The 27939-nt window shown below is 33.3% G+C and overlaps 3 protein-coding genes across 6 annotated transcripts; 1 reads left to right on the forward strand and 2 right to left on the reverse strand.

Annotated features, from left to right (window-relative positions):
• The first annotated feature begins 2997 nt into the window (after window positions 1-2997).
• Window positions 2998-6978, forward strand: LOC115721928 (probable potassium transporter 17). Its single transcript, XM_030651033.2, has 8 exons — window positions 2998-3267; window positions 3781-4003; window positions 4500-4715; window positions 4799-4849; window positions 4933-5193; window positions 5272-5324; window positions 5421-5790; window positions 5871-6978. Exons 1-8 carry the CDS (start codon window positions 3148-3150, stop codon window positions 6722-6724), a joined length of 2148 nt encoding a protein of 715 aa, XP_030506893.2. The 5' UTR covers window positions 2998-3147; the 3' UTR covers window positions 6725-6978.
• Window positions 6979-7690: 712 nt separating this feature from the next.
• Window positions 7691-10864, reverse strand: LOC115722535 (transcription factor MAMYB). Of its 3 annotated transcripts, none has more exons than XR_009684562.1 (3): window positions 10708-10864; window positions 8637-9774; window positions 7691-8135 (listed from the first exon to the last, which is right to left on the reverse strand). XR_009684562.1 is itself a non-coding variant. In XM_061104266.1 (2 exons), the coding sequence occupies exon 2, from the start codon at window positions 9662-9664 to the stop codon at window positions 8702-8704; it is 963 nt and encodes a 320-aa protein (XP_060960249.1). In that variant the 5' UTR covers window positions 9665-9897; window positions 10708-10824; the 3' UTR covers window positions 8422-8701. The 3 variants fall into 3 exon arrangements, 1 of the variants encoding a protein (XP_060960249.1); XR_004012823.2 differs by having other exon boundaries at window positions 7691-8145; XM_061104266.1 differs by lacking the exon at window positions 7691-8135 and having other exon boundaries at window positions 8422-9897; window positions 10708-10824.
• A 4009-nt stretch (window positions 10865-14873) lies between these two features.
• LOC115722498 (sodium/hydrogen exchanger 8) lies at window positions 14874-26447 on the reverse strand. 2 transcript variants are annotated; one of them, XM_030651719.2, is made up of 23 exons: window positions 25997-26447; window positions 25536-25586; window positions 25324-25415; window positions 24674-24751; window positions 24449-24606; window positions 24153-24254; window positions 23951-24068; window positions 23075-23127; window positions 22907-22972; window positions 22517-22561; window positions 22200-22252; window positions 21146-21330; window positions 20238-20285; window positions 20028-20135; window positions 19226-19457; window positions 17960-18262; window positions 17323-17420; window positions 17017-17148; window positions 16708-16926; window positions 16425-16631; window positions 15979-16240; window positions 15580-15884; window positions 14874-15486 (listed from the first exon to the last, which is right to left on the reverse strand). In XM_030651719.2, exons 1-23 carry the CDS (start codon window positions 26202-26204, stop codon window positions 15178-15180), a joined length of 3432 nt encoding a protein of 1143 aa, XP_030507579.2. In that variant the 5' UTR covers window positions 26205-26447; the 3' UTR covers window positions 14874-15177. The 2 variants fall into 2 exon arrangements, with proteins under 2 accessions (XP_030507579.2, XP_030507580.1); XM_030651720.2 differs by lacking the exons at window positions 24674-24751; window positions 25324-25415; window positions 25536-25586; window positions 25997-26447 and having other exon boundaries at window positions 24153-24249; window positions 24449-24589.
• Window positions 26448-27939: the final 1492 nt, after the last annotated feature.

Consider the following 27939-nt stretch of genomic DNA (forward strand, 5'->3'; position numbering starts at 1 on the left):
AACTCTGTATTTGACATTGTTGCCCTCATCTCTAAAAACGTTCTCAGTTGGCGTTCTCTCTTAATAACCTCTGGCGCAACTATTTTTCCCTTCATGTACAAGGAACAATTCTCCAACTTTAAATCATACGCTACCGGATCAACTTCCAACTCTTCATATAAAATTTGTCGCAGTTCTTGTAGGGTTGTCTCAGTTGTAACTGTCAACGTCAAGCTGCTATTTGCTTTGTAGATCCAATTATAATTCTCACATAACCAAACACCATCGTACGATACAACAATGCAAACCAAAAAAACAAGGTGAGTAAAGGAAAAAACACCCAAAAAAAATAAAAATCGACATCCCATCGATATCAATAGACATAATGTCGATAATCACAACAGCAGAAATAAGGGCACTGATTGTCGACATTGTGTCGACATACTATCGACATAACGTCGACAACCACACCAAGCATGCTCGCCATCGACATAATATCGACATACCATCGACATTCAATCGACAATTAACAACGGTTACACATTTAATGTTAATAAATTTTACCTACGTTCCCAACAACCCTTCCCAACTGACACGTTGCATGTCAGACACGTGTCCTATCGACAAGCTGTCGACATGACGTCGACATGGCATCGACAAATGAGTTAGCAGTGACACTAAATTGGCATGTTGTCGACATGATGTCGACATAGTATCGACATTCAGTCGACAAATACACCATTTCATGCGTTTTACCTGTACAGTTACGCATTTAATGACCATTAAATTTTCATACATTCCCAACATGTTTACTGCTCTATAAAAGCAAATCCCTTTCTTATTCATAAGTGCTCTTGTCTTCTACTTCTCTCTTACTCTTAAAAATTTCTCTTATTCTTAAGTTCTAAATATGGCCCCAAGAAAGAACAAAGGCAAATTCCCCATCTTAACTCCTGAAGAACTGAAGCAGGAGCCTGATGTTGACATAGTTACTCCTGAAATGCAGAAAGTTTTTGACGCCCAAAGAGCTTTCGAAAGAGAACGATGTGGGAACGAGTTCAGGTTCAGGAAACTTGAAGCACATTTTTGCAAAACTGGTGTATGGCCGGCTCCACCACCAGGGTTCCCCGAAGGATGCCGTCGTTGCAAACTAGGCATCTTTAACGATTAGGTGAAGCCTGGAACATTATGCAAGTATTGCAAGGCTCACCCACAAGCCAAAGAATTTAAAAAAAAATAATTTGTTATGTTATGGCTTGTGGTGAGTTTTATTTAATGTTTGTTTTTTTTTTATGAACTTTATTTTATGTTTTTTTATGTTATGTTTTTTTTTCTTATTTTAATGAAATTTCCCTTTTATTTTATGTTATTTTAATGTTATGTTATGTTATTTACGGCTTTTTCTCATTTGCATCGATATTTTGTCGACATGGTGTCGACAAAATATCGACAACTTCTAAAATGAGATAAATGCTTGTTGTCGACATGCTGTCGACATAACGTCGACAAAATGTCGACAAATTGGAAACAATATGTTTGTTGCATAATGTCGACATAACGTCGACATTATGTCGACATAACGTCGATAATGGTTGTCACTGACCTTTCCTTTTGTAATCATCGACAAACCATCGACATAGTATCGATATATCATCGATAACACTGGAAAACCCAGATCTCAACAATTTCATACCAAAAAACAGCAGTTCCAACAAAAAACACACATATAACAATTTTAAACTACATAAAGTCAAACAAAATGCTTAAAATACAACTTACCCATTATAATGGTGTAAGATTCTTGAGTGATATTGAGTTGTGCTTCGGTTTTCCACCAACACCCACCGAGAAAACAACCATTCAAGAGGGAAGAAAGAGAGTGACGAGAGAGTGGGACGGATAGAGGGAATTTTTTTGATAAATTTTTTAGTTTTTTTCTAGAGAGAGAGAGTGGTGCACGAGAGAGGGAAGAGGGAAGAGAGAGAGAAATATCAATTTCAGTTTTTAGCTATTTTATTATTATTTTTTTTTAAAAAAAAAGGGGTAAAATGGGAAGTTCATGTAATTAATGGACTAAATTTGTACAAATGAAGGAAGGGTATAAATTTTGATATGACTTGTATTATTAAGGCCAAAAATTGAAATTCTCTTGTCATTTAACAAAATAGATGGTTTAATTTATAACTTTTACAAAACATAAAATCTAAAATAGTAATTAGTATTTATCCTATATTTTATATGCATAGTAAATTTAATTCATCTCATTCTTATGCCTATTCCTATTTCTGTGATTCCATTCTTATGTTTTATTCCATATCCAAACAAATAAAAAAATGGCATTTTAGGCTACCAAACACCATAATATTAGATTTTATATATTTTAATTTAATAACTAATATAAAAAAAATTACTGCAAGTATAATATTAGACACCTTAATATACCAAATATCGATGATGCCCAAACAAATACATCATAGCTAATTTGAATCCCAATGTAAAGAAAAAATACAAATAAATAACTAAAATATATATATGTCACCAAAATAAAATATTCAAAAGAGTATTCAATTTCGAACCACAACCGCTATGATAACATTAAACAAAAAAATTGCTATAATAATATTAAAATAAAATGCTATAACAGCCTAGAAATGCTAAAAGGTATACAATACATGATATCTAATATTTTTGTATTGTCTAATATTATTATTAATATAATTCAATATCATGTCTTATTTATTTTAGAGAGTATAAAAAATTATAAGAATTGTTAAAATGTATTATTGGTGCCTAGCACTATCTTTAATATCACGTTACTATTAGTGTAATTAAGTAGGGTCTTATATAACTTAAAAAATAATTTTTTTTAATTAATATGGCTATCATTTTGAAAAATACTGAAGACGACTACTGGTGCAAAAATGCTCAAAAATTATTAATCAATTATAAAATGTTAACTACTAACCTCCTTGGTAATAATAATAATAATAATAATAATAATAATAATAATAATAATAAAAAATGCTATAATATGGGCACATATATTCATGTATGGCTTACTTTGATTGGACTAAGAAAGAAGACTCACACAAACTCATACTATATATAAGATTAAAAAAGCAGAGGTGAACGTGGTAGCATTCTGGTTCTGGACTCCCTCCAACTCCAATGGATCCTCCTCAACTCGACCCACTTTCCTCGCCGGACACCTTGTCGGAGGTCGTCGTTGATTCCACTCCCGGCGCCGCATTCCGCCATCTTCGGTCTACTACTTCTGATAAAAACCAGGTCTTTTTAACACATCATTGTCTTCTAAAATGACATTATTCTTTTAATCTGTGAATATGGGCAAAAAAGTTTGTTTCTTTTCTCTTTTCTACGTCTTTATTTAAACCTGTAATGGGTTGTAATTTTTAATGAGTAAATTATCATAAAAGCTACTACTTTCCCTTTTTATTATATACGCACTCACACTCTTCAAGTGGTCTTTTTTATTTTTTTATTTTTGGTTTGTGCAAAGAATGATCTTTTTTTATTCTTAAACAAATGTTTTTTTACTTGTAAATGTTAAAATCATGCGAATCCCATGTGGGGGCTTTTCTTTTTTCTTCAAAATAATAATAAAATAAATATGGGATCTGAAGATTAAGATGTCAATCTTAATAAAGTTTATGACTTTATATGAGTGACCAGATTCTCTATAGAACTTTTTTCAGTTTTTTATTATTCTTTGATTGCCCTGTCTCATTTTGAATGGTCAAGGTTTTAAATTGTTTGACAAGTATTTATAATTTGATTCAGGAAAATAGTAGATGGGGGACTCTGCTACTTTCCTACAAGACATTGGGAGTGGTTTTTGGAGGACTTGTTACATCTCCACTCTATGTGTATCCTTCTATGCCATTGAAATCTCCAACTGAAGATGACTATTTGGGCATCTATAGCATCATGTTTTGGACTCTTACTCTTATTGGGGTTGTCAAGTATGCTTGTATAGCTCTCAAAGCAGATGATCAAGGCGAAGGTATAGACCGATACAGACTCTATTTAGCTACATTCATGTGGTTAATCATGGCCTATGCTGGTTATTAGTTTTGGAATATGAACAAAATCATGCTGGACTTGTTTAAAAACCATGATGAGTACTTCATTTATCATGGCCTATGCTTGTTTCACATGAGTTGGCCTCTGGTTTTTGAGTCAAATTAAAACATTGTAACACCATAACTAAAAGGGATATCGAAATTATCCTATAAAATTTAATCAAACTACTGGTTGATACATGCTCTTTATACCATGCTTTTGTTATATAGCATAGATTTTTCTTGGACTGGAAAGTATTTGCTTTGTGTTTTATGGACATTAGGTGGTTTGAATATGTAGGCCTAACCCTCAAAATGTTTGTTTTTGTTTTTTGTTATAAGTTTCTTTTGTATTTTGTATTTTGGCCTTTTCATTAAGTTTCCAAACACTTTTCCAACATTCCAAGCTCAACAATGCTTAAATTTCTTTTGATGCAGGAGGAACATTTGCTTTATATTCGAAACTTTGTAGGAATATGAATATTGGAATTGTTTCTCGAAAATATTCAAACTCTAACAATGACTTGAAGAACCAGAGTGCACTTGGGATGTTTTTCGAAAGAAGTATAGTAGCAAGAAGGGTGTTGCTTTTCATTGCCATATTAGGCATGTGTATGCTAATCGGAGATGGGATACTCACACCAGCAATTTCAGGTTTGGCGCCTGTGCTTTCATAAGACCTTTCCATAGTTTCAATGCAACTTCTGTTTATATTGATTTTTTATAAATAAATTCAGTTCTGTCAGCAATGGATGGAGTAAGAGGACCTTTCCCTTCTGTCAGTAAATGTAAGTTTTCGAGTCTTCATTCTGTCATATAAGTTTTCCTTTAAAGGCTGTCGAAAATTAATCACTTCTTTCAAATGTTCCAGCTGCGGTGGAAGGACTTTCTGCAGCGGTTCTAGTAGTTCTATTTCTCTTGCAAAAGTTTGGTACATCTCGAGTGAGTTTCCTTTTTTCGCCTATTATGGCTGCATGGACCTTTTGTACCCCCATGGTAGGTATCTATAGCATCATAAGGTATTATCCAGGCATATTTAAGGCTGTGTCACCACATTACATCTTCAATTTCTTTTCGAGAAATGGAAAGGAAGGCTGGTTGTTGCTTGGGGGCACTGTCCTTTGTATCACAGGTAATTGTTCTTCTTGAGCCTTTTATTGTGCAACCATAGATAATGTGAAAACATATTAATTTAACATGATCACATCAGGTTCTGAAGCACTGTTTGCAGATCTTGGTCATTTCAATAGGAAATCAATTCAGGTTTACCTGTAAATCATATATATTTTTCAAACTTTCCATACATTTTAATACATAGCTTTCTGATACATGTTTTTTCTTTCTTTTCCTGCACAATAGATGGCCTTTTTGTTCACAATTTACCCATCTCTAGTTCTGACATATGCTGGGCAAACAGCATACTTAATCAAGTTCCCGAATGATCATGATGATGGGTTTTACAAGTTTATACCGAAAAAGATATACTGGCCAATCTTTGCGATTTCCACATCGGCTGCAATAGTTGCTAGTCAGTCACTGATATCAGCCACTTTTTCTGTAATCAAGCAATCTGTGGTGCTTGATTATTTCCCTCGGGTAAAGGTAGTGCATACATCGCCTAGCAAAGAAGGCGAAGTTTACTCCCCCGAAGTGAATTACATCCTCATGATTCTTTGTGTTGCTGTCATACTTATATTTGGAGATGGAAAAGACATTGGAAATGCCTTTGGTATGGTAAACTAACCGAAAGCTTATTACTTTAGGCTAAATGGGAACTTGTATTAACACTTGTTGTGATGTTATTTTCAGGTGTTGTTGTCATTCTAGTCATGCTCATCACAACCATACTACTGACATTAGTCATGATCATCATTTGGAGAACACCATCTTATCTTGTTGTTCTGTACTTCTCAGTGTTTTTTGTCATGGAAGGAGTTTATGTGAGTGCAGTCTTCACTAAGATTCCCGAAGGTGGTTGGATTCCATTCGCCATTTCTCTTATCCTCGCCTTCATTATGTTTGGTTGGTTTTATGGAAGACAAAGAAAGGTTGCATACGAATTGACTTACAAAATAACCTTAGAGAGATTAGGACAACTAATATCGGATCCCAGTGTCCAAAGGGTACCGGGATTATGCTTCTTTTACACCAACATTCAAGATGGCCTCACTCCTATTCTTGGACATTACATCAAGAACATGAAATCCCTTCACAAAGTTACCATATTCACTACTCTTCGATACTCATTGGTTCCCAAGGTAGCTCCACACGAGAGAATCGTTGTCAACAAACTTGACTATAAAGGCGTCTATGGATGTGTGATTCAGTATGGCTATGCAGATCCTCTGGACCTTGAGGGAGATGACTTTGTTAGGCAAGTTATAATTAGCTTACAAGAACACATCCGAAACAACTCATGTCATCTATCAACCGAGACACTTGAAATTCAAGAACAAATTTCTGATTTGGAAGAAGCGAGCAAAGCAGGGGTGGTTCATGTTCGAGGAAAGACTAGATTTCATGTCGGGAATAACTGTGGTTGGTTTGACAGAATCATGCTCGCGTTTTATGAAGTCTTGCATAGTAACTGCAGGTCTGCTCTCCCTGCTTTGGGTGTGCCATTGACACAGCGAATCGAAGTTGGAATGCTTTACGAGGCATAAGATGATACAACTTAGTCTTGATTCAATATAGTAATAGACAGGTAAAACAGTTAGGAGGGAAAAAAAGAAAGAAAATATACTAAAATAAAGTGTTTAGCTTGAGATAAAAAGCTTCAAAGCAAACACTCTTATTCAGGTTAGTCTATATATTATTACCTCATATCTTTGTAAAGATTTTGTCTGAACAAAGAAAAGAAAACTGAGAAAAAAACACACTCAGAAATCTCCATAATGAAGTTAAAAATATTTATGAACATGTTGTGTGTAAATGTGACAGATAATATAACGCATTACTGTGCTGATTACCTTAATTAGGATCAAGAAACTCTTTACACACAATACTTGCCAAGACAATTTAATGGGGGTTCAATTTATTTATTTACATGAAAGAAGATGCAAAGTTCTTGCTAAATTTTTATATTAGTTTTTGTTGATTTTAATTAATTTTAGGAAGTTCTTTCACCATGTATCATACATTTTTTCTTAATAAGAGATGAGCCATGAATCTTGATAAGTATGCGGCCTTAAAAGGAAGAAAGGAATAACATGACAAGCTCTCCTAGCCATACAACCACTCGACTAATCGAAGTCTCACAACTTGAGAAATATATTGTAAATTTATATATTTTGTTTTTGATGTTTTTTTATTTTTTTACAATGAACAATTCATCATAAATATATTTCTCTTAAATACTTTAGTAAATTTACCGCACATGTGAGTGTTGAAAATTTATGTCTTTCAATCACAAATCAATAATGCGTGTAATTGTTGATTGTATTCCAATTTCCAAATAACAAGGTATGTAATTGACAGTAAAAAGAAAAGGTATGTAATTGATTTTTTAAATATTACAAATTTTAAAGACTATTAATGATTAATATTCAATTGATAAATGCAAGTTTTAAAAGTTAAAGAACCACACTCAAACTATGAGTTTAATTCTTGATTATTAAATATATATTATATGAGATATGGATCATAATATTATTAAACATAGAATCATCAACAACAATGAATACAAAGTTAAAGGGAAAGAAAACACTAATGAAAAAGTAGTATATCTTCATGGTTTTAGATTTAATCACATTAAATTAGCACTTATTCTAATATACTATTTTAAAGCATATATATATATATATATAAATTTTTATTGAGATTCACTATCTAAAATGGCAAATAGTATTTGATTGTTATGATTATAGTCACTTTAAGATTATATATTCCAAGGATTGAGCTATTCGCCCACTAAAGCAGTACATGAGCTGAGTTCAGAACGTCCTGAGACAGTTCGTTCCATATCCGGTGCGGACATTAGAGCATCGAGAGGACCTTTCCTTAGTACGAGAGGACCGGAAAGGACACACATTTGGTGTCCCGTTATCGTGCCCACGGTAAACTGGTAGCCAACTGCTGAAAGTACCTAAGTAGGTAAGCCAAGATTTAAGAGGGCCATTTCATTTAGGTATCCCAGAAACCATAAGCAATATCACACTTATGTATCACCCATCACAAGTATTATGTAAAAATGCACCTAAGCAACTTTGTTGTCAAAGCTTGGGTTTTACATAATTTTCAAGCTTCTTGTTTAAATCATACAATGTTGAACGTGTAATTCATTCTGGAATCTGTATAGGTTACAAGAAAAACTAATCCAATGGTCTTCACATATAAGAACATGATGTAAAAACCAAACTATAAAGAAAAGAATTGAAAATACATTCACTTGTCATTGTTGTCAACTACAACTGCTATATTATAAAATATATTATGACTCTCTATGAGTGTAAATATAAACTGAAATTACAGTCTTGTAAACGAAGTAGAACAGAACAGTTAATCAATGCAATGTAAGTATTCATTTTAGAAAAACAAAATTTTGTAGGAATGAAAAGAATCAAAATCTCGGATTACCTCCTTATATCAACTCTCAAATCAAATTCCAGCCAAAACCCGATTCAAATCACTGCTTCATCTATCTAATTCTCAACAATAGTAGAAGCTTTTGAGCTTCTAAAATCTTTCTTGAGTTCAGTAACTCTCTTCATACAGGCTGCCTTGGATTTTCCAGGAACAGCAGCAGCAATTTTCTCCCACCTCATCGAAACCTCCTTAGGAAAAGCCTTCAAAGCATTAAGCAAAGCAATGTCTTCTCCACTAGCCCAACTCACAACTCCATTTTCTGCCATTGAACCAACACCATCAGATCCTCCTTCATTTGAACCAAGCTCAATTCTCTGATCTGCTGTTTTATTCCTCTTCTTCAAGAACTCCGAATACGAATCAGCATCGTTCGATTTCTTCTCCCCTAACTCCTTGGCCTTCTTGATCACACTCTCCACCTTATGCCGACCCGAGAAAGCCTCAGCAATCACTTCCCACCGCCTCGGCTTCCCCACCGGATTCTTCAAAAGCTGCTTTTTCAGAACCTCAATTTCCTCCTCAACCCACTCCTTTTCTTCTTCCCCAAAAACTACAACCCCATTGTCATCATTCTTCTTGTTCTTCCGTTCTCTCACAGACCCATTAAGATTTTCAACCACCGGTACTGAATCAACTGGCACTTCCTCATATCGACGAACTTTAGACCTCTTCTGAGAACCCCTCTTCTTGGTATCCTCATCAGATTGGGATGACTCTTCTGGGAGATCAAGAACCGGACCTTGACCAACGCTAATGTCACCGCCTGTGAAGGAAGCAGGGGCGAATGGGCCTAAAATGAAGGAGAAGGAGAGCCATAAGAGGAGAGATTTAAAGGGTTCGGATTGGAGGAAGAAGATGGAGAGGAGGAAGAGAAGGAATGAGAGTGAAACTGTGAGGAGGAGGATTGGGTTGCATAGCTTATTGGTGGGGTGAGTTTGTGGATCTGTGGCCGAAGGAGCAGGTTGTGGCCGTGCCTTAAAGAGGAACTTGGGCCTGGCATCCTCGTCCAAGAACTCCATTTTCAGTCCAATGGAGATCTCTCAGCCCCCGTTTTGTTCCTAGATTTTGGTTTTGGTTTGACAATTGGTAATACTCAAAGTTGTCTTAGCCTAGATTCTATAGTGGCCAACTGCCAAAGAGAAAAGGAAAGGTGTTATTCTAAGCCATTCATTCAATTTAACATCATTTTTTCACAGCATATCTTTTCTGAATCCCAATTAGGTGAATTGCTGCTAAGCATAAGAAAAAGAAACTGGAGTAGCAATTAGTAAGCATCTGATCTACCACTACCACTGCCAGTTTGAACAAATTCATCCTACAAATATTATATGTACATGCTAATACAGTCTGCATTATGTTTTCATAGCTCATTATGATACATACAGAGGTAACAATATTTATAAAAGTATAAACCAATTACAACCATCAAATTAATTAATGGTACACTAAAACATACATATTGTCAGTGATTCAATAAACTAATGGGTACAATGCACCCCCATAAAACTTATAAGGGATGCAATGATGCAGTGTTTCCGCATTCAAAATAATTTTTTAGTTTAATTTTTTTATATTGGTGTATATTATAATTATTTAAAATATTTTACAAAATTTTAAAAAATTCAAAATAATTTACAATATAAAAAAAGTGTGTAATGTTAAAATTTTTCAATTTTCTTACAACTTTACACTACATCTTAAATACTTAAAACTTCATAGAAAAGAATTGACTAAAAAATGATTTCCGACACCAAAACAAATAAATGCATCGATGCATCGTAGAATTTTCCCAAACTAATTATGGAATTCGAGCAAAATCACTAATTCCCATAAAATTTCAACAAGTCTCATTTAAATCAATTGCAATACCCAAATCATATTTCAGAAAAGCACAGAAGATGTCAAATATCGAAACCCATAAGAATTCAAATCGAAAACCTCTAAATCGACAAAAGACAGTAAAGTCAGAGAATATTTCGCTACGATTTGAGGAGAAAATGTTTAATCAAAGTAATTAAGAGGAAGAGAAAGAAAAAGATAGAGATGAAAGAAAGGAACTTACTCAGATCCGAAAAGGGGTATGGAGCTTCTTCCTCAGATCAGATCCGAAAGCATCTGATGAAGATGAATCCCCCCCTTTTCTACCCGAATCACTCGTACGGATTTATTATGATGGTCAATCTCATGCTATGGAATATAACTTCTATTTTTTATTTTTACTTTTTTGGACAAACAAATATTAATTATTTATTTTAAAAAACAAATATTAATTATTTATTTAATTAAGATTAAGATTATTTGTAAGAGTTTAATATTTTGAGCACTCAAATCACATTTTTAAAATAAAAAATTTCAAAAATATTTAAAAAACTAAATTTAAAACATATATCAAATGCTTTAAACTCATTTTTTATTTTTATTTTTTTGACATAGTAATAAGAATCGGTCGTGAATCGACAATGCATGTATCAGCAATCAGCACAAGATCCTCTTCAAATCAGGATAGCTAATATCTTTTTAAAGCTTCTTTAAAATTTATTGTTTATGCTCTACATTTATAAATTTTAAACATATTTTATTAATTATTTGAGATTTTAGTTTTACTATATGTGTAAATATTAATATTATATATTTGAAATAAATAAATATATCACAGAAGTAAAATTTTAGTGATATATTTTAAAAAAATTATATGGTGTAATGTAAAAAATTAAAGTAAAATAGAGAAAATAGAGTTTGGTAATATATTTTAAAGGATAAAGTAGAGAAACTCATAAGAGTGCTCTTAATTAAGATTAAGATTGTAATATTGGTAAGAATTTTTATTTTCCCTACTTGAGTATTAATTTTCTTTAATCGATTTTTATATATATGTTAAAATGTGGATATATATATATATTTATGAGAAATTCGTGCACTCTAATAAGAGTAATTTGCGGCATAAATACTTAAGTTTTATGTCGAGTAGCAGATAAATACCTAAGTTCTATTTTTGGCGGTAAAAATACCTTCCGTCACTACTCTGGAACTTCCGTAGGTACCTCTCCGTTATGTGCCAGGTTAGTGTCTACGTGTCACTCATTCATTGATCTACATCATTAATTTTTTTTTTATTATTTAAATGTTTAAAAATTATAAAAAATAAATAAAAACTAAATATAATATAATTTTTATTTTTTAACTTTTATTTCTTTCCCATTAATTTTTCTTTGAATTGATATTGAAAAACGAACTCAAACTGAAAAATCAAACCCAGTTAAACAAACAAATTAAAGTCAGATTTTTAACAAACTAAGATCAAAAACTAATTATTTTTTTGAATTATTAAACCTAAACAAACCCAAATTCTTCAACAAAATATTCATAATTTATACAAAATTTATTTAACACATACACTAAAACTAAACAAACCCTAAATTTCAGATCTAAGCCAAAATTTCATCTCGAATCAAAACTAAATATTACAAACAAAATACAAATTAAACAATCAGATCTAAGCCAAAACTTCAATTTTGAAACCCTTAAATGAGGTACATTAAATGTCGATTACCTAAACCACAAATCTAGAAACATAAATAAAAATTTAAACCCAGAAATAAAAGCACAAACCACAAACTCTAATGAGGGATTTGTGGTCTTCTTACGATTTGGGAACAAGGAGAGACATAAAGAACTTTAGATAAAGAGATTGACTCTGATATTGAGTTCGTTAACCTTCCTGAACTAATTCGGGTTCCAGGTTGTACTCCGATCCGAACTGAGGCCTACGAACCAGAGGCCTGCCAAGATGGTATCTTCTCCACATCAGTAGGATTCCAATGGCCTGCGAACCAGAAGCCTGCCAAGATCAACACTCGAACCCAGAAAAAAAATTCAAAAAACCCACGAAAAATACAAAAAGGCCAGTGAAAAATACAAAAAAAAAAAAAAAAAACACTTGAGCTTCAATGGGTTGCGAACGTTGCCCAGATCTCTGCCAAGACCGGGCGTCCCATCGAAGCCTCTTCGAGATCTCCGGCGAGTTGCTCCGCCTGGCATCAAGCAAAGAGAAACAGATCTGTTTATTTCAGGTGGGATTTCGGTGCCAAAAATCTCAGCCGTACTGTTTAGAAGTCGGACCTGAGGGAAGAGTCGTATCCAACTTCGATTTGAAGCTCGCTCTCTCGGTCCAACTTGACCTGGCGAACTGTGGAGGCTGATGATGAAGCAGCAACAACCATTGGTGAGGGTTCAAGAAGAAGAACGACAGGAAGAAGAAGAGGACGAAGAAGAGGATTTCAATTTCTTTTGTGTTTATTTGTTAGTTTTAGTTTTTAGGTTTTAATTAATGATTTGTTTTATTTTAATTTAATTAAAATATGAATATTAAATATTTATTATTTTATTTTGAATTTTAATTTTTTAACTTTTAATTTTTAAATTGATTTACAAATAAAAAATAAAAATTAAAATGATCTGGACTAATCACGAAGTGACACGTGGATACTAATCTGGCACATAACGGAGAGGTACCTACGGAAGTTCCAAAGTAGTGACAGAAGGTATTTTTACCGCCAAAAATAGGACTTAGGTATTTATCTGCTACTCGGCATAAAACTTAGATATTTATGCCGCAAATTACTCCTCTAATAATAAATGTATTGATACATTTATTTTGTATTTTTCAGTGTACAATATAATTATTTTAGATATTTTGTAAATTTTAAGAAATTCAAAAAAAATATAACATATTGAAAATAAGATTAAAATAGGAATGTTACAAACAAAAATAAATATTTTTATATTTTTAAATTATTGAATTTAATAACGCGCAAAAAAATGAGATTCAAATAGCTTATTAAAAAATAAATAATTAGCAAATTAATGAAGCTAATAATGACAACGATGAAAGCGAGAACATTGTAGAGTGTGACTTAAAATTTGAATATTTATCAGTAAATATTTAAATTTTAATATTTTTTTATATAATTATCTATAAAATATTGTTAAAACATTATATAACTTTTAGAATTATAAAAACAATACATATAGTTTAGCAATTATCTATCTTTTTTAGAATTAATTATAGAATTTTATTAATGACAATCAACAAAAATAATAGCCTACAATCCAATATCTTCTCTGTTAGAGACATGATCAGAAATAGAATTAAAAAATGAATCAGATAATTAACCGCCTAATTTTCGATCGTTTGACAAAAAATCTATAATAAAATCAAAAGAAAAAAATTACAACATCACAATTAACCTTAAGAATACCTACATTCTGTTTCATCCATCGCTTAAAAGATACAACAGTAGAAATTGTTGCAGCAGGTTCATTCAACCTCGTAACTTAAGCTCTCAACTATTGTGTAAGGTATGTAATTACACTTCTAACAACTCCTTCAGTCGCAGAGAACTTGTTATTACCATCCACAAACAATGATACCATCAAACAATAAAGAAGAACCAACAACGAAACAAAACAAAACAAATCATGTCACACAGACAAGACTAAAATACTTAAAATCATGTCCCAAAGACAAGACTAATCGCAATAACAAAAATCGAATTGTAGTAGCAGAATACAATCTCAACCAAGCCACACCTAAGCCCAAGAAAGGCCAGCGGGTCTGGCCAGAGAAAAAAGACAACCTCCAATAGTTATAGACCTAAACCTAATTTTAGTCATACATAAATCCACAAAGATCTATTTTATACGATCAACAATTATCTTATTAATTGTAAAAAAGAATAGAAAATTAGAGCATGAATTTAAGCTTGTATGAAAAAATGGATTCATCTATTTAAGAAAAACAACAACCAGGGTTAAACATGACACAAGTATTTAGCCTAGATCTACCATTTAAAAATATTGGCATGGTAGACGACCCATATTTTGAAAATCACATAAGAACACGGCCCATATTTTAACTTCTCTCTAGGTTCACTCTTATGTTTGTTTGAGAAGAAAAATGAGGAAAGAACAAGCAAGAAATGTATTGTTTGTAAAGAGAGTGGAAGAGAGCAGGGAAAAGTAAAAGGTACATTCTATTAAATCTTAATACATACAATCAAATTTACTTATAAAACTTCAAATCAAAAGGCAACCACTAATTTGACCTTAATTTCCAAATAAAATTATGCAAAATAATCACAGTATTGTATTTCTCAAGTTTCTTTAAAGAGTAGTCTGAGATAATCATTCTTATATTAGATATTGGCAAAGTTATAAAGGCTTTACGAGGAAGTAGAAATGCTTAAATTGATTTGAAACAAGGCTACAAATATCTGAAAAAATAAAATGACAAATAACCAAAAGTAGATAGAACAAGGATTTTTCTTTCCTTTTCCACATTTTGATCAATAATTCTTTTCTAGAAAAGACTTTATTTTGATATGAAACAAGGCTACAATATCAAGCTATGCACACCAATTATTTAAAACTTATTTTACATTATATGTATCCTATCTACATGGTATTTCTTATAAAAGACAGTGGTAGTAGAACAAGATGTAAATCATAAATGGTCATTCAGAAGATATAAGACTTAAGAAGCCTGACGAAAAGAAAGCCTACTTGGTGAATCAATTCTCACTATAAATTCATCCTCAGCACCAGATTCATCACTTGAATCTTCAGCATGACTGTCTTTTGGAGCTGTACTTATTCGCGGTGGTGCCAAAGTAGTTTCTCCAGTGAGATTTCTCCCTTCTAAGTTCTTTCTCACGGTCCCTTCTGATCTGACAGAAACAAGTGGACGGTCCTGGTGTGAGGGAATTGTAGGATATGATATGCTGTGTGACGGCTTAGCCACACTAATTCCTGGATAACTACGAAAGTATTTGCGGATGTTAACCTGGTGACAAGAAAAAAGATGGAATGAGTTTCACAAAGATGAGACTAAAAGAAACTCGTTATCCACATAACTTCAAATTATAACGGTTAATACCATGCTGCCATAAATGCTTATCTGCATTGCTCTAGCCGACAAGCTGTTAGCTTCTTGGCCAATCCCTTCAAAGTCCCTATGTTGTTTTTGTTTGTAGAAATGTTCAGGCCAACTCATAAGACCGCCATGTTCTCGACCAAGAGGTCTATGAGGATGATGATCTACAGAACGTGGAACAAATGAGGAAGACCTTCTCTCAAGCTTACTTTCTGATCCAAATGCAGATATATCAAAAATAATTACTCGTGCTCTCGTTTCAACTAAATAGCAGGATGCTTTATGGGAAAAGCTGGCTCCTTTGATGGCTGTTATCATAAAAAGTTAAAGAAGATTATTTTGGAGACCAACAGATATTACAAAGTAGGTCGATGGAGAAGTGAGCATGAAGCCTTAAACTACCTGTTGTGTCAAGATTTTGAAAGCTTTGATGCACATGCGAAGGTAAGAGAGCTGCAGGTGATGTAATCAATTCTTGGGTGCCTTGGGTTTTGACAAATCCTTCTAATAAAAAACCCATGGAGTGGTGGGGAATTTCTATAGTTTCCCCCCTAATGTATATAGTCATGATTGACCTTTCAGCAACAAGAGCCCTTAAATCTTGCATTGCCATTTTCTCGAATATTTGAGGGACCAAGAGTTTGACAAGAATTATAGCACTTTCCTGTAAAATTATAAAGCAATGAACCATGTCAGAAAAGGTAGCATGCCATTCATTTCAAATATTTTATATATAAAATAAAAGGTATAATGTAATCTTTAGAAAGTATCATTTTCTGGACAAGCTGCACTGAAAGAATACAATTGATGGGGAAAACTAAGTTGGCACAATATTAAACTTAGTATACCTGCCAAAGGAAGTCTTCTACTGAAGGATCAGATCTTAGAACAGACAGTATCTTATCTGTTTCAACAAAGAAACAGAGAACCACAGAATCCGCTACTATGTCACATATGTATGATTTTCCAGTTAGCACTTCATATAAGCCCAAAGTACTCCCATGAGTAAAAGTTGGATGTATCGAATGTTTGTTTTTTAAGCTCTTACTCGTCCACTGCAAAGTAGAACATCTATTAGCAAACTCTCTCTAAACAAACTTCATAAAATTGTACAATCATATTTTCTATTACCTTGACTACCCCATTGGAAACAAGCCATATTCCATTAGGCTTCGATCCTTCCCTGTAAAGTGTCACACCACGTAATTTCATCATTTCCTTGGTTGAACTTTCAAGTGGTTTACAAATAGAAGGAGGAAGAGCTCCCATGAAGGGATGGGCACTGATCACATCTCTCATTTTTGGAATTTTTACTAGTGGAGGATTTCTTAGAAGCTTTTTCAAGTCGGTCTGCAAAGAAGCTTTCAGAAATTAAAATCAAGCATTAAACAGTTGGGAACATAATGAATAAAAGAAAGCAAAAAGATTATGACCACTTACCTGAACATCATCATGAAGATGAAGCATCTCCTTTTTCTCCAATAGGCCAACCTTTTCAAGGTTTTGGACGTAGTCGATCAAACGGTTCAGAACTGAGTATGTTACTTGTCTGGTTTTCACAACACGCAGAACCTAAAAAGGTTTCAAAGATACTCTCATTCATCAACATTATTTAAATTAGATATTCTCTTGCCATCATGTCTTTTAAGCAAGAAAAGAGATGATAAATGATGATTAAAATTTTCAGTATGCATCTAATATAGAAGGGCTCAAAAGATAAAATTGGGAAGGGATTTAGGTAAAAACCTGAGGAAATGTTACTCGGACATCTTCTAGAAATTTTCTTGCTTCTTCTCCTTCTGCCTCACTTTCATTGATGACAGTAGAAGCAACTTCACTTTCACCTAAAAAGATGCGTATGAATATAAGACATAATAAAACACTCTCAGAGTAACTACCTAAAATTCCTTTTAATCGAGGAGGTGAATATATGTATATTAATAAAGCAAAGATAATAATATACTTTCACGAACCCATACAAAATAATTTATCTATAAAACATAACACTAGGAAAGAAGGCCAGTTAATGAACATACACGTTATGTATACAAAAAAAATGTCATGGAAAGTGATGATGATTATCACTATTTTATTAACACCAGTCAGAACTTTTCCCTTTACCTGTGCAGGCACTTGTGTTTTTAGAGTTAACTAGTTAAAAGTCATGAGTTTAATACATTTTTCCATAAGACTATGCGCTAAGGCTAATTCAGGAGTTCACAAGCAGTCAATGTATTAAAGATTAAAGGTGAGGAAAAACAAGGGTTATACGTAGCTACCGTATCTCACATATAAGTATATAGCTAAATAACTATGGATTATGTGCGTGTGGGTGGGTGGGTGTATTTGGAGAGAGAAATAAGCCACGAGGAAAGTGTGTTACCTATGAAATCATGCAGTTGCTGTCTTCCAATTCTATGTGCTCGAAGAAAGGCAGCACAAATGTAACATGCAGATTCTAACCTTTCCACAGTGAAATAAGTTACCAACTTTTGTGGACAAATACTTCTTTGAAGAAACCTGTAATAATTTGGAAAATTAACTTGGGATTTTAATCCCTTCCAGTCACATAAAGGCTCACTCGAAACAAAGTCAAGTGCCTCATCCACCGATTGCATCAAAATATTTGCAGTAGATTGAGTAATCCTTCCCTCATCAAGCATCCCCCAGTAAGCAGCTTGGACACCTAATCATAATATTTATTGTCACAGTCAAATATTTAGAGCTTTTAGTTTTGCAACATGATCAAAGCCAAAGAGTCATTGTCCTTCCAAAAAATCTGTCTTGGCAATCACTAACATTATGATTATTATTTTTTATTACCAAAGATGCAAAGCAAAAAACATAATCACCCTTAATAAACTATAAAGCATCCCTCAAAATAAAGTGAAATACAGGAAGGGTGTACGTTGAAACTAAACTACTTTAAATAAGAGATCTATCAGAGAAGTATAACACTTGATCCAACTGCGAAGACAGCTAAGTTGTGAAATCTGCCTTAAAATTTCTCCTCCTTTCAAACATAAAGATCAGAAGTGCCACACACAACATAGTTCCACAGTATCTATCCTCCTCTAGAGCCACAGTATCTATACGAGTATGTGAACTGGCTACACTAGGTATGGAATTAAAACACAAACAATGCTGAATACATCAATTATATTTTCTTTTAAGAAAATGCCCATACTCTGAAGACAATTGAGGTCACAATATTAATCTCCAGATTTCACCTCTCACTTAACATGAAACCCATATAAGTTCCAAAACTGCACACCTCCACAATAGTCTTCATCTCCTACTACCATTAAATTCTTTATCACTTGTTAACAAACTGACGATATTCATTTAATCAGTTATACTACTGAGCCGTCATGCATGGAGAACATTACAAATTTATAACAACATTTAATTGGACAGAACTATATACTCTAGAACTAAAAATGTAAATGTAATACTTTATGCTGCATACCATGGGCTGATATATCTAATGAACTTCAACAACCCACAGAAACTTGAAAGTAGAGCAAAAATATATCCAGAAAACTGAAGTGAATAATAACAATATAATTTACCTTCGTGAAGAACACTGCTAGTAGTGAAATGTCAGAAATAAAGAAATGGGACTGAAAGTAATCTTAATTAAAATTACCATTCAAAAAACGTTCACGTATATCATTCAAATTCATTGGGTCCAATTTATTATCACTTTCATGTGCATCATGAGGATGCACTCGTTCTCCTTCAATGTTATTTAAGCTTGCAATATATCGTTTAACTGTAGGCCAGTCAGCAGGTCCCAGTTCCTCATCTTCCCCAAGATCGCCAAAAGTCTCTAGTGCTTTGTTCAACATTTCATTCTTCGTATAATCCAATATACGCCTCTGCCACGTAAAATATATGCGTTAAAAACCAAATACAAAAGGAAAATAGTAACATCGCATAACCAACAGAACTATTATTTATGAGAAAATAAAAAGACAAAAAAAACTCAATTTAGGTTCTATGCAACATGTAATTAGTATTACCCCAAAAAACTTCATACTCCTCCCAAGATGTATAGTAACTCAGTCAAAAACATAATAATACCTTTCATATGCATACATTGAAGCAAACTTCCCCTTTTCACATTAGATAGATTTCTCCTCTTTACTCAGTACAAGAATGCTAGCCATTATGGGGAAGAAAGCATCTGCTGCTATTGTTTTCAGCAAAAAGAAAGATAAAATTGTTTTGCCTGTTCATTTCACTTCCAATGGAAAAACCAATAATTCTAATCGTTTCATGTCATTTATCTTTGCTCTAAGCATTTTCTCATAAAGTAGGTGGGTTCAAATGATAACATGATTATAGTACATAGAAGTTTCATTTTAAAGCAATGGGACCAATGTCATGACATAAGCATTGTAGTGCTCCATCTAACAACATTTTTCAGTGTACAGTAACATCCTCACCTTTGCTGCAGATAGCTTATCCATGTTTAGAAGGTGTAAAATGAATTGTGTGGTTGAACCATTTACAATAAGAGTCAAGAAAACAATTCCACCAGTGAAGAAAACAAACTGCAAAGAAAATGGTAATTTTGTAATAACTGCCAAGACTCGTGACTGATCTATTTTACAAAACAAAGACATATAGTCAAAATATGTATAAGTTGTACATACCAAAGTTCCTGTTTGACGACTGAGGAGTGGTGAAGTGTCACTAGAACGCTAATAGAGAAACAGTAGACATACAGCAGACAAATTAGAAGCAGGTGATACTCAAAGGACAAAAGGGCAAGAAATGAAATGAATAGTACAATCATATAAAGCCCACTTGTTACAAAAGCAAATTGCCTCTGTTAGGAAATATGATAACACATATTAGGAGTTTCAACTTGCAATCATATAAAGTCCTTATTTGAAAGCTTGGGCCTGAAGTTAGTTTTCCACTGACAAAGGACATATAGTTTCCAAAGAAATGGAAGTCTAGTATGTTAAAGCTCCTAGTATTACAAGTGACTTGGTCTTTTTCTTCTCCCTTGTCCCTTGAAATGATAACAAATTTTCTCAATTAGTCCTTTGCAGTCTCAAAAACCCACTCCTTTTTTGCCCAAATATATCCTTAATTTCCAGTATATTCTAGCCTTTAGATATTCTTATACTAATTTCTTATGAGTGTGAGTTTAGGAATTTCAGATCCTATCTGGCATCAAATATAATTTTATCCATTCTGAAGCTAAAATTCGTCAAGCTTAAGCCTTTAGACCACAATTAAATAATCCTGAAATCCTCCACAAGAGAAAACAATGATTACATACTCAATCTGTCCTACCTCATCAATTTTATGGACAAAATAGAAAAACTTATACCCTACTGGTGGATAGTTACACTCACGCCACAGCTTTCATTATCAGGATTTTATGAATAATGATGCACGGTAATCCACCTAGCTCATATCTTACACCAGTTGTCAAAAATCAACTTGGCAGGTTTAGATGTTTAAAAAGAACAACAGAGAAAAGCAGCACTACATGAATTAGGATATCAAAATCAGTAAAAACATTAACTCTCATTTAACAAAGACTTGCCTTGACAGACAAGGAAAGTGACAATGCAACAGCCCCTCGCAAACCTGACCATATGAGAATAATAGCCTCTTTCCATTCCAAACCATATCCAAGATACCTCAGAAAGGGGAACAATACTATTACAACCATTGCACGGGAAACTTGTACATAAACATAGAGAAGAACTAGGTACAACCATGAATGTCCTGAAACATAATTATTAATAGTTATAAGTGTACTTATAACCAAACATAATAGAGAAACATCATACCATTATAATGTAGGCAATAAAAATAAAAGAAGAATTTAAGACCACTCTCATGCTCTACTCTATCCTTGAAAATGGATCACCAAAACATTACTTTCTCTACTTTACCTCTGACTTTTACATTATACCATACATCACCTTCTCTATTTTTTCTCTATAATATCTAAATATTATATTTTTAATCACTTCAAATTAAATAGAGATAAACATGAGAAATAAAAAAAGATAGATTGATAGAAAAATTAATAAAATAATAGTTTAAAGCATGAATAGCATGAGCTAAATGTAGCTAAGCTACAGTAGAATGCTTTAAGAATTTTCTAAAATTGCTCATCTATTGGAGCTCTCTTTTATTACCTTTTAGCTAAATTTTTAAAGTAGCTATTGGGAGTGCTAGCATATCAAAATTCTCATTCTTTGCTAATAAAAACAGATAGCACTGATTAATAGTCAATTGCAAAATGGTAATGTAGTTCCTTTCTCCTTTCGTTTCAATTAACAAAATTAATTGGAAATATGGGCAAGCTACCAGAAGGAAAAATCTTTCTACAGGTGGTTTTCAATAATTATAATAATATAAAAAAAAAGGTTATCTGATATTCTCATATTTCAGGTTCAAAGAATTCCCTGCTATTCTAGAGTCCATTTTGTGATGCACATTTCCATTTTTTTTCTCATTTACACTGCAATTGCAGCCATCATATGCAAAAAAGACTGAAGATTATGACAACATTCAGATTTCACTGATGTCTGAACTTTAGAGTTTAGGATACTAGTGAAGAGAATACAAAGAATTTTTCTTTTTACCATCTCGAAAGACATGGTCATCAAGAAGAACACCTTCAGCTATAACCACTCCACTGCAAAGCAAAACAGAATCATGAGAACCCTGACACAAGTAGTTGAAGGCACCTTTCTCTATGCATTTCAACAATGAAATGAAATCAACTAGAATAGAAAAAGTATTTTTAGTTAGAGATTAATTCTACACTGCTATTAATTTTTAATTAAAAATTCCTTTGTCCACATGATTTCATAAGATTCGTACAACTTTCAAACTGCAATCTGATTCCAAAGTAGTCGAGCAAAGCTAGGCATGAACAAGCAAGCTCAAACTCAATTACCTTAAGATGAAAACTAGTGTGTTAGCAATATAAGAAACCATTTCCCTGAAAGGAAAAAAGAAGTGAGAATTTAATATATTAATATCTTATTAATAAAAATAAGCAATATGCATCACAAAGAAGAGAGCAAAGAGTGGAAAGTACAGCATATACATACTCAAGGAGGTATTTGATATCAAAGTCTAATAAAATCAAAATCTATTTATATTTCTGGTGGCCAATGTAGTGTATATTAAGGAGCAACATAATATCAACTACTTGAAAAATCATTTAATCAATATATGATCTGAAACCTGCAGGAGTTGGACCAATAAAACATGCATCCAGCTACATCTGCTGTACACATAACTAAATAAGCCATTTTTTCTTCAAATGACAAAATGGACATACCAAAAATGATGCAAGCTTTGCTGACCATCACCCTTGAAAGCTGTTCTTGCAGCTGCAGCAAAAAACCTGATCCAATTTTTCAAATTAAAAAATATATATGTATTCTCTAAGAACAATTTCATTATTTCATAAGATCTGAATGAGAACTGATGAGGCAATTCAAATTACATTCCCAATGTCATCACTGTCAAAACTCCGGACACCTCAGCCCCCTCTTGTGCCTGGTAAGAAATTCAATTTTCCATGAACAAATGTGAGTAAGTCACTAAACTAAATTAACATTAATCATTTTATTGCTCCACAATCATACCATTATCAAATTGCAAGGAAATGATAAAAATAAAGTGCTAATATGTTGAGCCAAAATACAATGGCCTTGAAAATCACATAGCATACTGTGAAATGGTAATGTAAGATATCTCCCTTTTTCCAAAAGGAAAACTATGACTACTGGCATCAGATTACATAACAGAACACCAATCTCTAACAAGAACATACATAGGTAAAGCCAAAATCAATAATAACGAGTACTTTCAGCTCATATGAAAAGGAATATACAAAATCAATCAGCTATACCACTATTACTTACACAAAAAAAGCACCAAAAACTTGTCTTATACAAACTCAAATATGAAATTACAGAAAAAATCTACTTGAAAATTTAGTAATATAAGTTAATTGACCCAGTCAAATGTAAGTGTACGCAGCTCTTTTGAAAAATGTCAAAACTCTAAAAACCTTTTACACACAAAATCTTTCAGTCACAGGTTGCATAAGTTAAAAAAACACTTGAATACTTTTTTATTTATTTATTTTGAGGAAGTACTGTGTCAGCAAAGACAAGTATCCTTGTTGATAGAAGAAATCTAATCTATAACCATCTGAAGGCTGAAGGAGGCATATCATATCATAGGTCCAAGTACTGAGGTATCTTTTGTTGGATTTCATTTGAATACATTGAAAAACTAAGCACCTACAGCAATTAAAAATGAGTAACTGGAGAATCTAGACAGTTAAGTGTTCCAAGTGTGAAGAGGAACATACGGTGAAATAGGCAATGTAGCTCACAGCAAGTGTGAGAGAAATTTCTATCACTGTATCATTAAATATAAACCCAAGCCAAAGAACAGAAGCTATTCCGAAAGCAAGACCAATACCTACACTGAAACAACATACGCCACATAATCAGAAGATATCTATCACTATTATTCTGCAACAAAACAATTCTCAATAAAACAATACGTACGCTCCAAGCGAGACTTTTGCTAAGAATTCAATTATAGCCTCCCAGTTAAAGCTCTTTCCTAGAACCATTTGGAAAAATAGCTGATAAACCACTATTGCTGTCCTGAAATGAATTTCAATTCATCCAAACAAATACAATAATGGAAAAAAGTGTAATAAAACAAAACCAATTAAGCAACAGCAGCAGCAAAAAAACATTGATAAACAGATCTATTCATCAACATGATGGTTTCACTTGCTCAATTTATCAAATATCTAAGTAAAGGTAAGCAAGCAAACTGCTTTGGAAAGAAATACCCATCATTCATCAATGATTCTCCTTCAATAATTGTACTCAATTTCTTGCCCGCGCCAAGCTCTTTTAAAAGTGCAACAACAGCTACAGGATCAGTAGCGCTTAGAAGCCCACCAAGCAACAAGGATGTTTTCCAACTCCAGTCGTAAGGAAAAGTGAGCTGCAGCATGATTTCGTGTATGAATATATAGCCATACTTTGTAGCTAAATGTATAAGCTTGCAATACCTTCAAAGCAATTCCGAGGCAGAATGTTGATATCAGAACACCTGGACCAGCTAGTATAATCATTTGTGCTATGCATCTCTGCACATAAAGATACACATTGCTAGTAATTCATTTCAAATCCATAATCCCAGATTATTCCCAAAAGACTTGCATGAAGCTACAATAAGCATTTGTGTCATTACAAAATTTCATGATATCAAAATTATAATCATTTATAAATTGTGAATAGTGAAGAGTCACTGATGTTCATTTGTTGCCATGATAACCATAACAATAACAGTCGAATTAATATTAATATTATAATAATAAAGTAAAAATAATTGTTAAATAATGATTTGAAGATAAGGTTATTAGATTATAGCTTGGTATTATCTGCAGCACCAGCACGTCCTCAAATTCATTGCATTTTCAATTTTTGTTTCTATATTTATTTATGCTACTCGTGGTAGCCGGTTTGAGCCCTCCGATAAAACCTATCTTTATCAAGTATCTACACATCAAATAATTTCAATTTTTAACCTTTGATGATTTGTTTATGTGAAAACTCATTTTACAAGAAAACATAAAATAAATAAATAAATAAACCTACGAGGAGTAGGTAAAGTGCCCAAACTCACGGTATAAAAAGAATCAATTAAATGAGAATCTACCTTAATTTGGTGTACTTCCATTGAAAAAGCACTTTCAAATAGAAGGGCAGGAAGAAAAACAGCCAATAGAAGTTCAGGATCAATATTTGCCCCTGCAAATTCAACAAGGGTATCCATTTATTAGCTCATAACAGACCTAGAGAAGATAAGCTTACTACATAATAAAGAAACTCTACTGAGTATTCATAATAAAAACTATAGCTTAAGCTTACATATACGAATGCCATCGCCAATCTTTCCCAGTCGATGATGTGTACCATATTCTGCAACATAATGAATACTTCAGCCACTAAGTCATCATTAACTAAACGAACAAAGCAGATTCATCACTTTTCCCGAAGTAAAACTTTCAATTTGTTTCAAAACTCTCCTTTTAGGGGTCAGTTAATCGGTGGAACATGTCTTCTTTTATCCAATTTGAGAAAATGAGAATGATCATTCTCTAAACAAATTACAAGTTCAACCGAACTTGTAAAAATCTCACAAAGTTGATATGACCTACAGATTTCAGAACTAAAAACAAACAAAAAGTTTTGGAGAAAGAAAGTCACGTATTGTCCAAACAAAGCAAGTTTCACAAACAAAAACCAATACATCATCATCAAGAAAAACCTCAGCACAGTCAAACCAGTTTGTGAATTTAAAAAAAAAAAGATTGAGAAGAGAAAGAAACCTATAGATCCAAGAGCAATGCCGAGAACGAGCAAGCCGACGGTATAAGGAACTCTGGTACCACGCAGGAGGTGGCGGCAGGCAATTCCGAGCACCAAAGAGATGCCGACGAAGATGACAGCATCTGAGGGATTGGAAGATAGAGAAGAAGAGGATTCTTCGTCTAGTATTCGGTAGGAGAGCATAGGATCCTCAACGACGGAAGCCATTGAAGAAGGAGGGAAAGAGAGAGAGAGAAAATTAAGGTTTTATTGATTGAAAGAAATGAGAGAAGCGAAAATGGAGTAGTGAGAAAGATTCTGCTCTTGCTGTGCTGAGCTACTACTCTCTCTCTCTCATTTTGGAGCCAAAACATTATATATACCAAATAAAGAGTATAAACATTACACATATTAATTACAATCACTTGCCTTTTACAAAAAAAAAGTGAAAAAAATGACTTTACCAGATTTATGATGAACATTTATGAGTAGAGTTGCTAGTTAGTTAGCTATGGTTTTTATTTTAGTGTTTTTTTTTTTCTTTTTGTAGCTAAAAGAAATTTTTTCCTTTGTTATTAGGTGCACTAATATAAACGTGTCACGTATGTAAAAGTGTACATATAGATAGTCAATGTTGGTCGTTAGCTGCGATAAATAAATGACACTTTAAATTTGTTAATAGCTCATTTTTTTTTTTTTGATTTAAGCGTTTATATATTACAACATAATTTACCTGGGACTCGAACCCAGGACCTCCAACACTCACACACCCACCTATGGCCACTTGAGCTAGCCTCAAGTGGTTTTGTTAATAGCTCATTAGTTTGGAGGATTTTACTACTAAAATTTGTTATGAGAATGTCAGAATAGTGGGTGTTGACTCAGAAAAGGTGATCCTCTTTTTGTTATGTGCCTTTCCAAGGCCTAACATAGGGGGACAAGCCAACTAATTTCTCGGGACGTATTTGCTATTAGGAATTCAAATACGTCGAGATCGTTCTCGGGGTATTCTTGGATTATCACAAAAGGGCTATATCGATAAAGTACTCAAAAGGTTTGGCATGCAAGATTGTAGACCAGGTGATACCCCTGTTGCTAAAGGAGACAAATTCAGTCTTAGACAATGCCCTAAAAGCAGCCTTGAAATTCAGGAAATGAAAAAGATTCCCTATGCATCAGTTGTAGGGAGTCTAATGTATCTTCAGGTATGTACGCGTCCAGATATTGCGTACATTGTTGGGATGTTAGGCAGATATTTAAGCAACCCTGGTATGGACCATTGGATAGCGACGAGAGGGTTATGAGGTATCTTCAGAGAACAAAAGATTACATGCTCACATACAGGAAATCAGATCATTTGGAGGTCGTAGGGTATTCTGATTCTGATTTCGCTGGATGCCAAGATAGCAGAAGGTCTACATCAGGCTACATTTTCTTGTTAGTTGGAGGAGCTATATCCTGGAAAAGTGTCAAACAGACACTTGTAGCTTCTTCCACTATGGCTGAATTCGTAGCGTGTTATGAGGCATCAAATCGGGGAATATGGGTAGAAACTTTGTCACGAGTACGCGTATTTTGGAGAATGTTGAAAGACCACTTAAGATATTTTGTGACAATAAATCAGCAGTGCTGTATTCCAATAACAATAGGAGCTCATCCAAGTCAAAGCATATTGACATAAAGTTCCTAGTTGTGAAAGAAAGAGTGCGAGTGGACGAGATTTCCATAGAGCATATTGGGACAAACTCCATGATAGCGGATCGCTCTGAAAAGGATTACCACCCAAGGTCTTTCATGAGCACCTTTGCTCATATGGGTGTAGTATTACTTGAGGATATCATGATTTAGTGGGAGTTTGTATTCTCTTTGCTTTATGTTTGTTTAAGACATTTATGTATTTGGTTATTTTCTGATCAGAAATAAAGTTTTCAGTTTATTCACTCTGTCTTGTTATGTTTAAGTT

This window comes from Cannabis sativa, chromosome 9 (assembly GCF_029168945.1).
Source record: "Cannabis sativa cultivar Pink pepper isolate KNU-18-1 chromosome 9, ASM2916894v1, whole genome shotgun sequence".
Classification (NCBI taxonomy): domain Eukaryota; kingdom Viridiplantae; phylum Streptophyta; class Magnoliopsida; order Rosales; family Cannabaceae; genus Cannabis; species Cannabis sativa.